Raw genomic sequence first — 13,036 nt, 5'->3', positions numbered from 1 at the left:
AGTCTGCAGGAGCAACTAATTTTCTCGGAATGATTGTAGAAACCTGATAAACACAGATCTCTTTTATTGTAAGAGAACAGGGGAGGAGAGGAAAAGGCTGAGCACGTGGTCTCCGAAGGGAACGACAGGCCATGTCACCAGTTCCAGGACTGTCACTGTGTCTGTCTCTCTTTTCCTGCTTTCACTACCTCCCTTGAATTTTTATTTTTTTTTATTATTTACCATCTGGTATTTTCTGTCCTATCTGGATTTCTTTCTGCCTTTTATTTTCCTCTCTGTTTTTAGGAATAGTGCATTAAATGGCTTTCGTCTGTTGAGGGTTCTTGCTTCTGAATCCAGCTGCTTCAGGTGGACTGAAGAAAAAACCATTTTAGACTGAATAATGTAACCTCTAAAGATGTGTATGTTCTCCAAGAAAGCAGCTCCCTTCTGCTGAAGCTGAGTTCAGGGAGCATATGTGCGTGCACAATCATTTTGAAAGAGGTTGAACCTCTCAAACTTGTCTGTAATATGGTTGCATGTTTAAGAACTACTGGAAATGTGACATTTCTTTGCCTCCACCCTAAGTGGCAAAATGCTTTCTAAACCACAGCAAAGAATTGGACTTGAGTAGGGAGAAAACTGATGGCAAAGTTTGGGATTTTTTTTCTTTGCTGCAATTTAGTAGAGTACAGGTCAGGTTGGACAATTTATATTTGTATTTTTAATTTCAATATGTTTATATTTTTAATCTTCCTATTTCACCCTTTCAGTTGCAAGTGTATCTGCTATCAATAGAACATTTCCTTATTTTTCCATGTTATATCTCCCTCCAGCCTGTCCAACCTATCTGTGCTCTCTGAGAAGCACTGAAAAGCACTTTCCATTGCCTTTTTTCTTGTATAACTCTTCCTCTTTCTATTTTAAATAATACAAGTGGTTTGAAAACTTACTCAGGAAGGAAGGGCTGGTGCTTTTTTTTTTATGTTTATTGCTCAAAATCCAAGCTTTTAGTATCTACTCATAATCTGAGTCTGCAGGCATCGTTTGGATATCTAGCTGCGACTGATGTTATCCATGCGTGGGCTTGTTCTGTTGTTGTTAATATTATTTATTCTTGTTTTGTAAGTGCTGTAAAGCCTAGACAGAGTAGGTCCAGACTGAAAAATCCTGATGATTCTCAGTTTTCCTTCAGCTAAAGATGTTTTCTGGAGTAGGGGAGCCACTTGTTAGAGCTCAGCCCAGCAGGTTTCCAGGAAGCACGATGCGACCACAGGAACATGGCTCAGGTTGCGGCTTCTCTGGTGGCTGCCTGTTTTCATCAGCCTTTCATCCTCCTGTGTCATCAAATGCGTCTTCACACCACAGAAAAATGACACCTTCTGCAAACAGGTTTAAAAAGTGGTATTTTATGGTGGTGTGAGTTCCAGCTGATTGTTTCTAGCAGCTGCAAAGACTCGTGGCAGGGGCAGGCTGGAGAAGAAGTGTTGTGGTCGCTTCACATGGTTTTTCTTTAAGATCTCTTTTGTGTTCAGTTGTAAGCTAGGTCAAAAATAGCTGAGTATTCACTCCCCTGTGATTGAACTTTCAAGCAAAAAATGTAATTTTAACAGAGAACATGGCTTGGTGAGCTTGTATGCAAAAAAAAAAAATAAGTTGGGGTTTAGGGGATTTCTGTTTGGTGGGAGCCTGGTAATTGTGAGGGAGAAAATGGAGGAGTCAGTCAAGAAGCATGGAAGTGACCCACTGAAAAGAGTTTTTTCCTTTCATGTGCACAATTGACAAGTCTGTGTGGAATCAAGCTTAATAAGATCAGGAACACAGGAAGGATGTAATTTTGCCTGAAACTTCATCATCCACACACACATTTTTCCCATTTGCAGTAGCAATTTTTGTGTTGGTGTGTGTTGCGAGTCTTCCCATCCAAGAGTAAAGCTTAATGAAAATCAGAAGTCAAATTTAAAAATATTTACAAGTCTACTGAATTTCTGTTGACCTGGTGAGTGCCTCCTTGGCAAGGAATCAAAAGGTTGGAATAAAAAAATAGTTGTTGCAGAAGACCTGTTACATACTAGAAAAAAAGTAAGCTACAGGGTTTAAACAACTTATGTATAATTAACCTCTTAATGGTTCACAGGTAGCTGTTTTCTCTTAGCAAACTGTTTTATTTCGCTTTTAGCTGTGTACTACAGCTCCATAAGAGGCAAATAAAAGTAATCTTGGGACATGGTATAGAATGTGAATAAAAGAATTTGTGTGATCTCCCATGGATTAGATGAAGACTTAAGATGAGTTAAAATCTCTCTTTGTTGTAGAAATACAAAATGTATTAAGGTCACTTGTGATTTCTGACTTAGAAGTTTATGGGGGGTGTAGAAGCCTTTAGTTTTGGGGGATTTTTTTCCCCAAAGATGGATCACCATTTCCAAGTGCAGACAGACTGCAGGCTGTTGTATCTAATTTTGTCTTAATTCTGATTCTCAGGAGAGCTCTTGGACCGTAATAAACAGTGTTCGTGAGGCACAACCTACCAGCTAGCAGAAAACCTCCACTGTCTCCAGAAACGTGGGAAAGTCTTCTGGACTTATATCCAGGGAACATCTGTGGGAACAGCTCATTTATTACAGGGCTGGATATCTCAGCAGCCCTTGGGAGAGTCTGGCTAGGACACACTTACACAGGAAGGCCCAGAAACCACAGGGTTGGGAAGATGTTGGATTCCTCCTGTCAGAAGCTGCTCTTTGTGGAGGAACATGCTGAGCTGGTTCTGACAAATGGCACAGTGTCACCAGCACTCGTGTGCTCTTCTGGGCTGCTTTTCTTCCCATGCAGGCAGCCCCTGCTTGCCCCCAAATCCAGAAAAGGTTTTCTTCTGAGGCTGATAAATTAAAGAGATACACGTAGGTGTTACCCAGAATGGGCTTTGTGTGATGATGTTTGGCTGAGCAGGGTTCCTTGGCATGTTCCTCCTGTCTGCAGCTGCTTCCACATCCCCTTGCATGCATTCCTGGGGTCTGAGAAATGGCTTTCAAGGCTATATTTCTAAAAGCACATGAATGACAAGGGCTGTGATACAGGAATAGCCTCTTACCCCACCTCCCAAAAGCCTGAGGAGGTGAGTTCAGTAGCACGGTCCATGGCACTGAATTGTTTGTTTCTGTGAGCTTGGGATTTCTTTGTGCTACAGGCTGGCAGCAGCCTGCAATTCTGAGGGTCAGCTGGAGGAAATGCCCCCACATGCTGGCATGTCCAGCCCTTAGAGCTCTTCTGTGATGGTTGACAAGTAATGTTTTATTTCTGAGAATGAAATGTATTCTTTTTTCCCCTGTGAGTTTTACCAATTGTTGTTTCTCACTAGTATTGCATGCTTGTAAGGCTTTTTTTCTCAGAAGAGATAATGAATTTAAGTCTGTTTTCCTGTTCTGTGTACCAGGGCACATGTCTGATGGATCTAATTAAGCTAATACAAAACTCTCCAGATTATCAAATATTGTTTCATTAAGGAAATGGTATTTGAAGTCGTATTTTTATTGGCTGAATTGTATTTGAAGACATAGTGGGTATGTGTTGAAGGAGAACACAAGGAGAATTCAGTATGACCAAAACTGTTTCTTGCTGTTCAAAAGCATCTGCTCAGCCTCTGGAAAGGAAAGTGTTGCCAGTCACTGAGGGCAGGATTTGTGTGCTTGTAATATGACATGCTGTCCATAAGCTGTGCTTTCTAGGAGGGAAAAGAAAAAATGTGTTTTATCAAATCTCAAAATACATAATGTGAGGAAACTCTTACTGTATAATGATGTTGTCTTACAGACTCTAGTTTTGAAATAGGCTTTTTTTACTTAGACATTTAAGTGAATAGTCATAGTCAAGTTAATTTACATTTTGCACTGGCATAGAACAGCTGTGATTCTATACATTCTTAGAGAACTTTTCTGCTTTTTGTTAGTTGAAGATTTTTATGTTGAAATGGTAAATTACTTATGATTACCAACAAAAACTGAAATTAGCTGAGAATATAAAGTCTCTATAACATAATGATGTGTCTCTAACAGTACAGTGACTGAAGGTATGGCAATTACTCTGCACTTTAATGTCTGTCTGGACTAAGTAACTGGCTTTAATAAGATGTTTCACTCTAGAACCAATGCTGACAGTGATTCATATGTAGGAGCAGATGGATAGAACAGGTTTCAATACCTTTAAGTTCTGAGAATTTTCCAGTTAGGATGCTAAACTGTGCATGTGTTGTTTATTCCAGCAGTGAAACAATCTTCACCATGGCAGTGGGAGCTGAACAACAGCTGGTCATTGTCCTGGTGCTGATAAATGCTTATCTGAAGCTCCTAGGGTTTAATAGCATGAGAAGGAGACTTACAATCAGATATATTTTATCTGTCTCTAGTTATAAGCACAGAACCACTCATGTTCCAGCTTTAAATTAATCCTTAGAAATATCAATAAGATGTATCCACTATAATTTGATATTCTATGTAATAAAAGAGCATTGTTAAAAGTAATTGAAAGAACTGTTTGTAATGCTATGCAGAGTAAGACTGGAAATATAATTTTTTTGCCAAGATAAATTAAAACATTTCTCCAAGCTTAAAAAAAGTCTGAACTGAGTCCCTTCATATAAGCAATGGAGTAGAACTACATTTGTTTCAAGAATGAATCGTGTAAATGTTCATGCAACAAGAGACAGAGAAGATCAGCAAAGACTTTAAATGTTCTTTCATTTTTTGTCTGCAGTGAAATGTTTTCAAGTTAAGATGAAAAAGAATACTAAAATGAGTTACTGTTCTTATGTGATTTCAAAACCAGTATAGCCGGTGGGATTTGTTGAGGAATTTCAAAGAAAATATGTCTCCATTAATTGATATCTTCATGCAGCTGTACCAAAATGTAACTCATTGATTGTTTGTACCCACTTCCAGTTAATTTTTTATAAAGGAATTTTTAAGTAGTAGTCATATTTCCAAGAAGGGAGAGATTGTAGTCTGAATGATGGATTACAAGGCTGTATTATTTAAGGTATGCATTATCTGATAAATACTCCACCAAAATATGGTGTGCTTGTTACTCTTTGGATTCTTGGCTGTGTACAGTAAGTTTAAGAGTATAAAACCACCCACATTGTGTGTACACGTGCACATGTGTGTGAGGGAGGTATGAATGATTGCTAATTATCATACATGGTTTCCTTCCTCTGGCTTTATGTGACACTCTTTTGGCAGCAAACTGTATCAGGGTGCTTATAATACATAAAGGTGCAGAGTTTTTAAATGTAGCTCACACTAGACCATAACTAATTGTCAATCTCTTGATGTTTTTTACCAAACAGCCAGGTTAAACTGTCCTGTATATGCCCTATAATATTGTTTTGTGCTCCTTATGCTTAAAACTTCAAGTTTGGTCATAAGCTTCCTCGTCTGGATACACTTCAAAGTCACATTTATATCACGTGTCAAGCACAATAGGGAACTTTGTGTCTGTGATTTTTTATCAGCTTAGAAGGGCACTGCCAGAAATCTTGATGCATCTTGCAAAAAGGATTTTTGTGAAAAGAGTGAGGTTAAAAAAAAAAATCTGGAGGATTACAGATGTGAAATATTTGAAGGTTATGAAATCAAGCCTAGAAAAGGGGTACCTGGTATCTCCATGAATCTGCATCAGGTTCACATTTAATGCAGATGAGCTGTTTTAATGCAGATGAGCTGTTTTGCCATGATACCTTTCCTTCACTCAGTGCAGAGGACACAGTTTGTGTTCTTGGTTTCTGCACAGGAATAAACAGAAGGCAATTTTCTGCACAGCTGAACTGAGAAGAAAGTCTGCATCTGAACTTGATCTTGACAGGGCTTGCATAAGGTGCTGGGGTCTGTGCTTGTTGATTCACCTCCACTCCTCTCCCCCCATTCACATAAACCAGCACAGGAGATGTACATGAGCAGTAGCTGGTGTCACACAACACACAAACACAGATGTAGTGATGTGAAGAATATTAAACCAGAAAATACTCCACACTGCTGTTAGTAGACAGTCCTGCTTGTGTAAGATGTGACTGTAGGAAAGGGCTGTAAGTCTGAATAGCTTTTCTTCTGAAAATGAAAAGAAGGGCTGTTTTCACTTCCAGCATAATGAGTTAGTACAGGATAATTACCTCTTAGGTTAAATATTTTCAATATAATGCAAGCAATATGTACCAATATGTCAAATGCCCTATAGAAAAGCCAGAATGGTGCACCAGGCAGCTCAGATTTTATAATAAAATCACAGATGCTCCTATTAAGCTGGAACCTTAATACAACCAAGGCTTTACTCATAGTGTTGATTGCCATTTATTTGCTCAATCACATAACAGATGGCAGCTGATCTATTGTGAAAGCAAGGCAAAGCAGCTCATCGCTCGTAAAAAAACTCTGTATACAAGCACCTCAGTTTCTAGATAAGCACTGCCCAGTCTTGCAGACAAGCCATGTGCAGTGCCCAGTGCTTGTGTCCAGCCCAAAGCCACACAATGTCAGCCCCTTGGCTAAAGGAATGAGGCTGTGGTTTCCCTGAATGCAAGGAGTACAGCTGTAGCAGTACCATGTCAAGGAAGATTAAATCGAGGCAAATCCCGAGGACTGGCCACACTTCACCTTGCTGTGCCCTGTGTCAGCGTGTGCTTGGAGGTGGTGTGTTTGTTTTGGAGAACTTGCATCCATTTTGTGTGAAAATGAAGCAAAAGCATCTGCTTGAAATGACGGTGGGAAACTTAACCACAGTTTCCTCTCTCCACCTCCCATCCTCCCTTCGTGGCCATATATAGTAGTAGCTATTGCCACTTAGGCAATGCAAATGTAAGGCTGTGGGTTTATCAGTTTTGAAAAAATAGATGGAAAAACTGGATAGCTATATGAAAAAAAGGGTTTTTAGGAATAATAATAATTTCTGTTGCTGCACAGGGTAGGGGAATAAATGACCCCTTCCACTCTGCTGCAAAACACAAATAAAGTATTTAGCCTGACAAAGTCCACCAATGCTTTAAAGGAAGCTGCAGTTGCATTTTTAAGGCTTTTGGGGCCATATAGATAGAATAATACAGATGAAAAAATGCAGTTGCATTTTGCATTTTGACTCTTCCTTGAAAGAGTCATGCTCTTGCTGCTGCTTGGCTGTGGCCAGCACTGCAGGCCCTGCTTTACTGGTGCAGCATTTACCAGGTTTGCTTCCTTGTGTGTGGTGTGGAGGTGGCAGATGAAACTGTGGATGTTGCAATGAGCTGGGCTGTCCCTTCACTTGTTTCAGCCCAGGAGCACGCCTTGTTTGTCCCAGCATTCCTGTTTGCTGGCCATCGGACCAGCAGCCAGACCTGACGCAGTGTTTGTAGCAGTGTCCAGTTGGGAACGCCTGTGGCACAGTGGGCAAAGGGCCAGGAGACAGGGAGAAGCCTCCTTGCTATCCCATACCAGTGCTGAATTCCCAAAGGTGCTTCCAGCTCATTGCTGGTACCGATCCACTCCAGCTGTTGTGGGGCAGGAATCTGGGATAAGTAGTGGACACTTGCAAATTGAATTTTAATGAAAAGTGTCAGGATATTTGCATAACTAAGATTTGTTTGTACAACCCCTTTAAGATCCAGTATTTGTCAAACCCTAAAGATGGTGACCTTTTTGTCCTTGGTTAAGGAGTGTTTCTGAGCAAGCTTTTCCTTTTTGCTCTCTTTATTTTCCTACAGTCAATTGCTTCAGCAGACATGGATTTGAATCAGCTGGAAGCTTTCCTCACTGCCCAAACCAAAAAACAAGGTGGCATCACATCAGATCAGGCTGCAGTCATTGCAAAATTTTGGAAGAACCACCGGACTCATATCCACGAGAGCCTGATCAATCAGAGCCGCTGGGATAATGTCTTGAAAAACGTGAACTGGCGAGTGGACCTGAAGTCACAGTTGAGGCACATTGATCAGATAAACACTCCTGTTGCAATAGTTGAAATGGAACTGGGAAAAAATGGGCAGGTAAGCTTCTTCTTGCAAAATACATGAACCTGATGTAGCTACATATGCCCTGAGGCATATTGCCTGTTGTTGAATTCACTGCATCCAAATCAAGCCAGCTGATTTGTCACCACTGGGCCTTTAATGGACTTACAGTTGTGGTCCATCTTTGGATACAAAGACACATTCTGGGTGGTCAATGCAATTTTTGCCTTTTTCTTTTTCATATCTTCATATATGTACTGACAGCTCTTTTACATTAAGCTTGAAAAATGAGAGGATGTAGAAATCAAACATTATCATATAATTCTGTTTGTATTCCATGCACTGCAAAGTTGATTAGTCTTTTTTTTAATCCAACACTAAAATTAGTTAAAACATGCAAAGTAGGAGCTGAAAAAGAGTAAAGTTCACAAATAACATTTTACAACAAATGAAGGGAAGGACTCCTTTTTATTTTACATAACACCCATTCTTATGTTAGAAGTACATCCTTTTTACCTGTCACATTATGCAATCTGGCCTTATCTGCCTGAAAGATATCTATATATATAGCTCTATCAGTGCTGAACACTGCCTTCCTCTTTTAATCTCCATAGTCCATAGGAATGTACAGCTAAAGGCACAGCTTCCCATCCTCACTTTTACTATCGTTTTCTAACAGGAAATGTGTTTCAATTTGGTATCTTTTCTCTCTGCAATGTTTTAGTAAATTTTTAAACCTCATTTCTTAGCAGTAGCTGCTGCAAATCGTGCCATGAGCTAATTTGGGCATTTTGATGTTAATAGCTAACATTTAACAAGTTTCCTTGTATTTCATAATATTTTAATAGGGAGAGTGCCTGAATTAGGAATACCTCAATCCATCCATACATGCACACACCTGGAATATACCTGTGCACAGGAATGATTGAATTCCAACTGTGTGCCTAAGCCAAGACCAGGATGAATATACATGTAAACTGGGTTCCTACAGAGACAGTAGATATTGTTGAAGTCATCCTGTTAGTTCACTTTTCTTTGCAGTCAGTGAAAGCTGATCCTTCCTAAGCCTTCCCCTCATGGATGTCTGCAGCGACCAATACAATAATGGTGTGTGGCTTTAGGTTTTTTCCTAACCTCAAAGAAGTGGAGTTTTCTGCTCAGGATCTTGAGACTGGAAATGATTATGTTCTATTAGCAGCAAATGCAAAAAGGTTGTTTTGAATAAAAAGGTTACAGGGAGCACATTATAATGAGTACATTGAGTACATTAGTGAGCAAATGGGAGAAATACCTACAGTCATTAAAAAATGCATCCTTAACTCAGAATCTCTGCTGTGTTTCATAAGGGGATTATGTAGTTAGTGACTCCTGTTTTGAAACTGTTTTTTCCCCCAGTAATGGATTTTTACAGAAACATCAATCAGCAAGTACATTTATATTTCTTTCACCCTGTGCAGAGAGTCAGGGGATGTGAACATGGAGGAAGAATACAAGTTTCTGAGACACTGTAGTGTCTCTTACCAAAGAGCCCCACAGCAAAATCAAAATTAATTATTTTAGCTATGCCCTTCATGCTGCAAAGGGAAGTGGTTGTGTGAATGCATTTTTGGAACTGCCATCAAACACAACTTTTGCCTCCTTCCCTGAAGACAGCAGTGAGCTGTGGCAACCCTGACACTTGGTGTGAGTTAAACTGGTACTTACTGAAACAACCATGGAGTAATTTAGCATTGTCACCACTTGAGTCAATGTACATTTATTCTAAGGAGCTCTGGTTTCACATAGCCTTTAGCTTTGGATTAAATAAATTCTCTGCTGTAAATCTTTGGGTTGGGGCACTTTGCATCAGGCTGCATGCTCCTGTGATGGGATGAGTTCTGGGAACCCCACAGGTGTTTAGAGACTTCCTGGAAGGATTGGTCACAGAGACTCCTACTGGAGGTTGAATGAGTTGTTGTTGCACACTGAATCCAGCCCACTAACTGGAAGCTGTCATGTTTTATAGTGTTTATAAATATTTTTACTTTATTGTTAGCACATCTGTTCTAGATATCAAGTTTTGTAGAACATCAAATGCTCATATACTGGTACCTTTCTTAGATTTAGCAGAGAGCATATTTTCTAAAAAGTTGTCAGCCATAGATGGAATTTGATGAATAATGAAGATCTGGCTTTGAAGAAGAAAGCTAGCTGATGATTCAGGAGTAAATTATTCACAACAGACTGTTTTCATTTGGACACATGATAACAGAGGAGTATACAAATGCATTGATATGTAATGAATTGACATGAATATTTCATGGTTCAACAGAAGCAAAGAAATGCTCTGTAGAAAATGTACCTTTCCAGAAGTCACTCTGATTCTTCTCAGTGTCTCTGGGTTGAATTTAGATCTCTGCCCAGCAGAAGGCCGGGCTGCTTGGTGGAGCATCTGCTCCTGCTTCAGTAAATGACTTGGCTTCCTGCCTGTCTTCTCTGAATTTTAGTCAGTCGGTTCTTTCATGATGGGAAGACTCTGTGTGTGAGAACTGATGTGGTTGAGAATGGGGAAGTGACTGCTCCATAAATACCACTAGACTGAGTTTACATGAATTTTTTCAAATTTTGTAAATGTTTTCTGACCAGAGAGAGATATTTCTGGCTTTAAGAATCCATCAGAACTTGCATGCATTAATTCTTGCTAGCTTTGCTGTTAGTGCTAATAGAAATAAATGAACCCTTTTCCCTAAGTGCTCTTAAAAACACTTCTAATGAGAAACATTTGAATATACCATGCTCCAAACTTTGAAAAATTTGATTCAGGATCTGTAGCTTTGAGTTTGAACTCTTCTTCAGTAAAGATTTTACAGCAAGATTAAAAGTTTCCTTTATGCTGGTGGTATAGTCTTTATAGATCCTGGTTCAAGGCAGATGAACATGCTAGTCATGAAGTGCTCAGCTTTGAAAGCCCATTTTCTTTAACAATATGACTAAAAATAAAATGATGAAGCAGTTGCCCTTTAGCCTGCATTTGCCTTCATCTTGTGATATTTAGTGCTCATCACTGCTAGTACATTTTTTCCTTTTGAACAGCTCACAATGGTTTTATCCTCTTGGGTTTTTTTATCTGCCTTGCTGGCTTTCTCTTAAAACATCTGTAGCTACCTGCCCCCTTCTTTATGGCTTTTTTTATCGTGTTCTCCCTCTCTGAGCATTTCTGTAAAGCTCTTTTGGCATGAAATTTCAGCCAGACATGAATCTTCCTGGAAGGACAGCAGAGTGAGCTGCCCTTCCTGCCCCTCTGCACCAGCACTGCTCCACGTGGTGGGCAGCCACTGCTGTGCAGTGTTGGCTTACCTGCACATTTCAGTAACAGATTTATACCTGACTTTGCCATTGATAGAAAATTAATGCATTGGTTTTGCACCATGGCTTAGCACTAAGGTTATATTTAAACTTGTTTTCTGGGCTTTGTCATGTTATTTTCCTCATGAGATGTGCCTCTCCCCTGTGGTTGTGTTCTTCCTGTGGGCTGATTTGCCAATAAGTTTTACTTTCTTTCAGCATTATATATTTTGCAGTTTAATATCTGAGACTGAGATTAGATGAGATTTTGTTCTTGGCTTTTTTGCTTTAACTTACTTACAGAATGGGTATTTCCACATGGATTTCTTTTCGGTGTTTAAGATACCAGTAATCCATGTAATATCACTTCTCTTGAGGCTTTGTTGGATCTTAAAGCATGTTTTATGATCAAAGAGTATTTTCTGTCCTGGTTTAACATGAAGCTGGGATTCTACTGCAGGAATCTTCCCAGACAGACCTGAGGTAATCGCATCAGGATTATGGATTAGAGGTTTTTTTTCCCAAAACATTGTATATCTCTTCTCTTTCCTTTTCTAAAAGCATTTACCTGACAGAGGTGTCATAACAGTTAATGATATACAGTGAGTAAATACCACAGTGTAGCAAATACCAAAAGCTACAGACACTGTAAGAAATTAGGATCATTTCTTTCAAAGTTAAGGGCAAACAGCAGCCTTTCATTCCATATACTTTTTCTGGTCTGAAATCACCAGGGATATGTATCTTCACAAAAGACAAGTATTTTTCTTTAAAGAATAGGCAAGCATTAGGAATAGACTTCTGAGTGAAAGTCTAATATTTGAGACTTATGACTGTATTTTGATTGTCACTTTAAACTCTCCCCAGTGAGCTAAAATGCTTTCTGATGAAAGGACTTGCTAGGTGAAGTGCACCTTTGCCAGTGCAACAACATCCTGGATGCTGAAAAAGTAGGAACTGTCAGCTGGCAGTTTACCTGCTGTCTGCTGATGGCTGGGTCCAGACCCTGGTAATTCAGAGAAAATAATAATAATAATAATAATAATAATAATAATAATAATAATAATAATAATAATAATAATGATGACGATGATGATGATGATGATGATGATGATGGGTGGAAAGAGTTCACAGGCAGTATAGACAGTTGTCATGTGCTATACATAGGAGGTTAAATGGTACCGGTATTTTGAAGGTCTGGAGCTTTACATTTCATCAAGTTTTGGTTGCAATGGCTGTAAAGATTTAATTAATGTTTTAGGAGGGAGTGAAGCAGGTCTCAAAGACAACTTCTGGGAGATTAAATTTTTTTCTGACTTGTTAATTATGTCTGTGCACAAATTTAGGCTGAAATTTCTATCATCTGTGCTATAAACAAATTATATTTATTTATAGCATTCACACATGAACGTGCTTTCACAATGTAATAAAAAAAATCTTAGAACTGATCATCTATAAATCGCATTCCCTTGCTGGGAGTACAGACTGAACGCTGCTGAGGATGTGGTGGAGTTTTGTGCATTTTTCTAAGCCAGGGTCTCTTGGCTTTTGTCAGCTCCAGTTATCCCCAGCAATAGCTGTCACTGCTGCAGAGAGGTCAGAGCAAGAGAACATCAGGAGTGAGGAAGGATTATGGTTGCGCCTGCTTTTGCCTCTGTGTGACTCCAGGTCAGGCTGCTTCAGAGATATTGCTGAAAATAGCCCCAGATAATGGATCTTCAGTCTTTTTATGTAGGATCTGTTTGAAAAGGCACATGGCTTTTTGTA

At 39.4% G+C, this 13,036-nt stretch overlaps 1 protein-coding gene across 2 annotated transcripts in view; it reads left to right on the top strand.

Annotated features, from left to right (window-relative positions):
• The window catches only part of COMMD1 (copper metabolism domain containing 1), a 60,644-nt gene that overhangs the window by 10,621 nt on the left and 36,987 nt on the right, over positions 1-13,036 (top strand). For both annotated transcript variants that reach the window (XM_069009126.1, XM_069009127.1), the window contains exon 2: positions 7,700-7,981. In XM_069009126.1, coding sequence (XP_068865227.1) covers positions 7,700-7,981 — 282 coding nt within the window. The remainder of the gene's footprint in view (positions 1-7,699; positions 7,982-13,036) is intronic.

This window comes from Aphelocoma coerulescens, chromosome 3, assembly GCF_041296385.1.
Source record: "Aphelocoma coerulescens isolate FSJ_1873_10779 chromosome 3, UR_Acoe_1.0, whole genome shotgun sequence".
NCBI lineage: Eukaryota > Metazoa > Chordata > Aves > Passeriformes > Corvidae > Aphelocoma > Aphelocoma coerulescens.
Note: the sequence above shows the minus strand (reverse complement) of the source record. Positions and strands in the feature narration are given on the sequence as shown.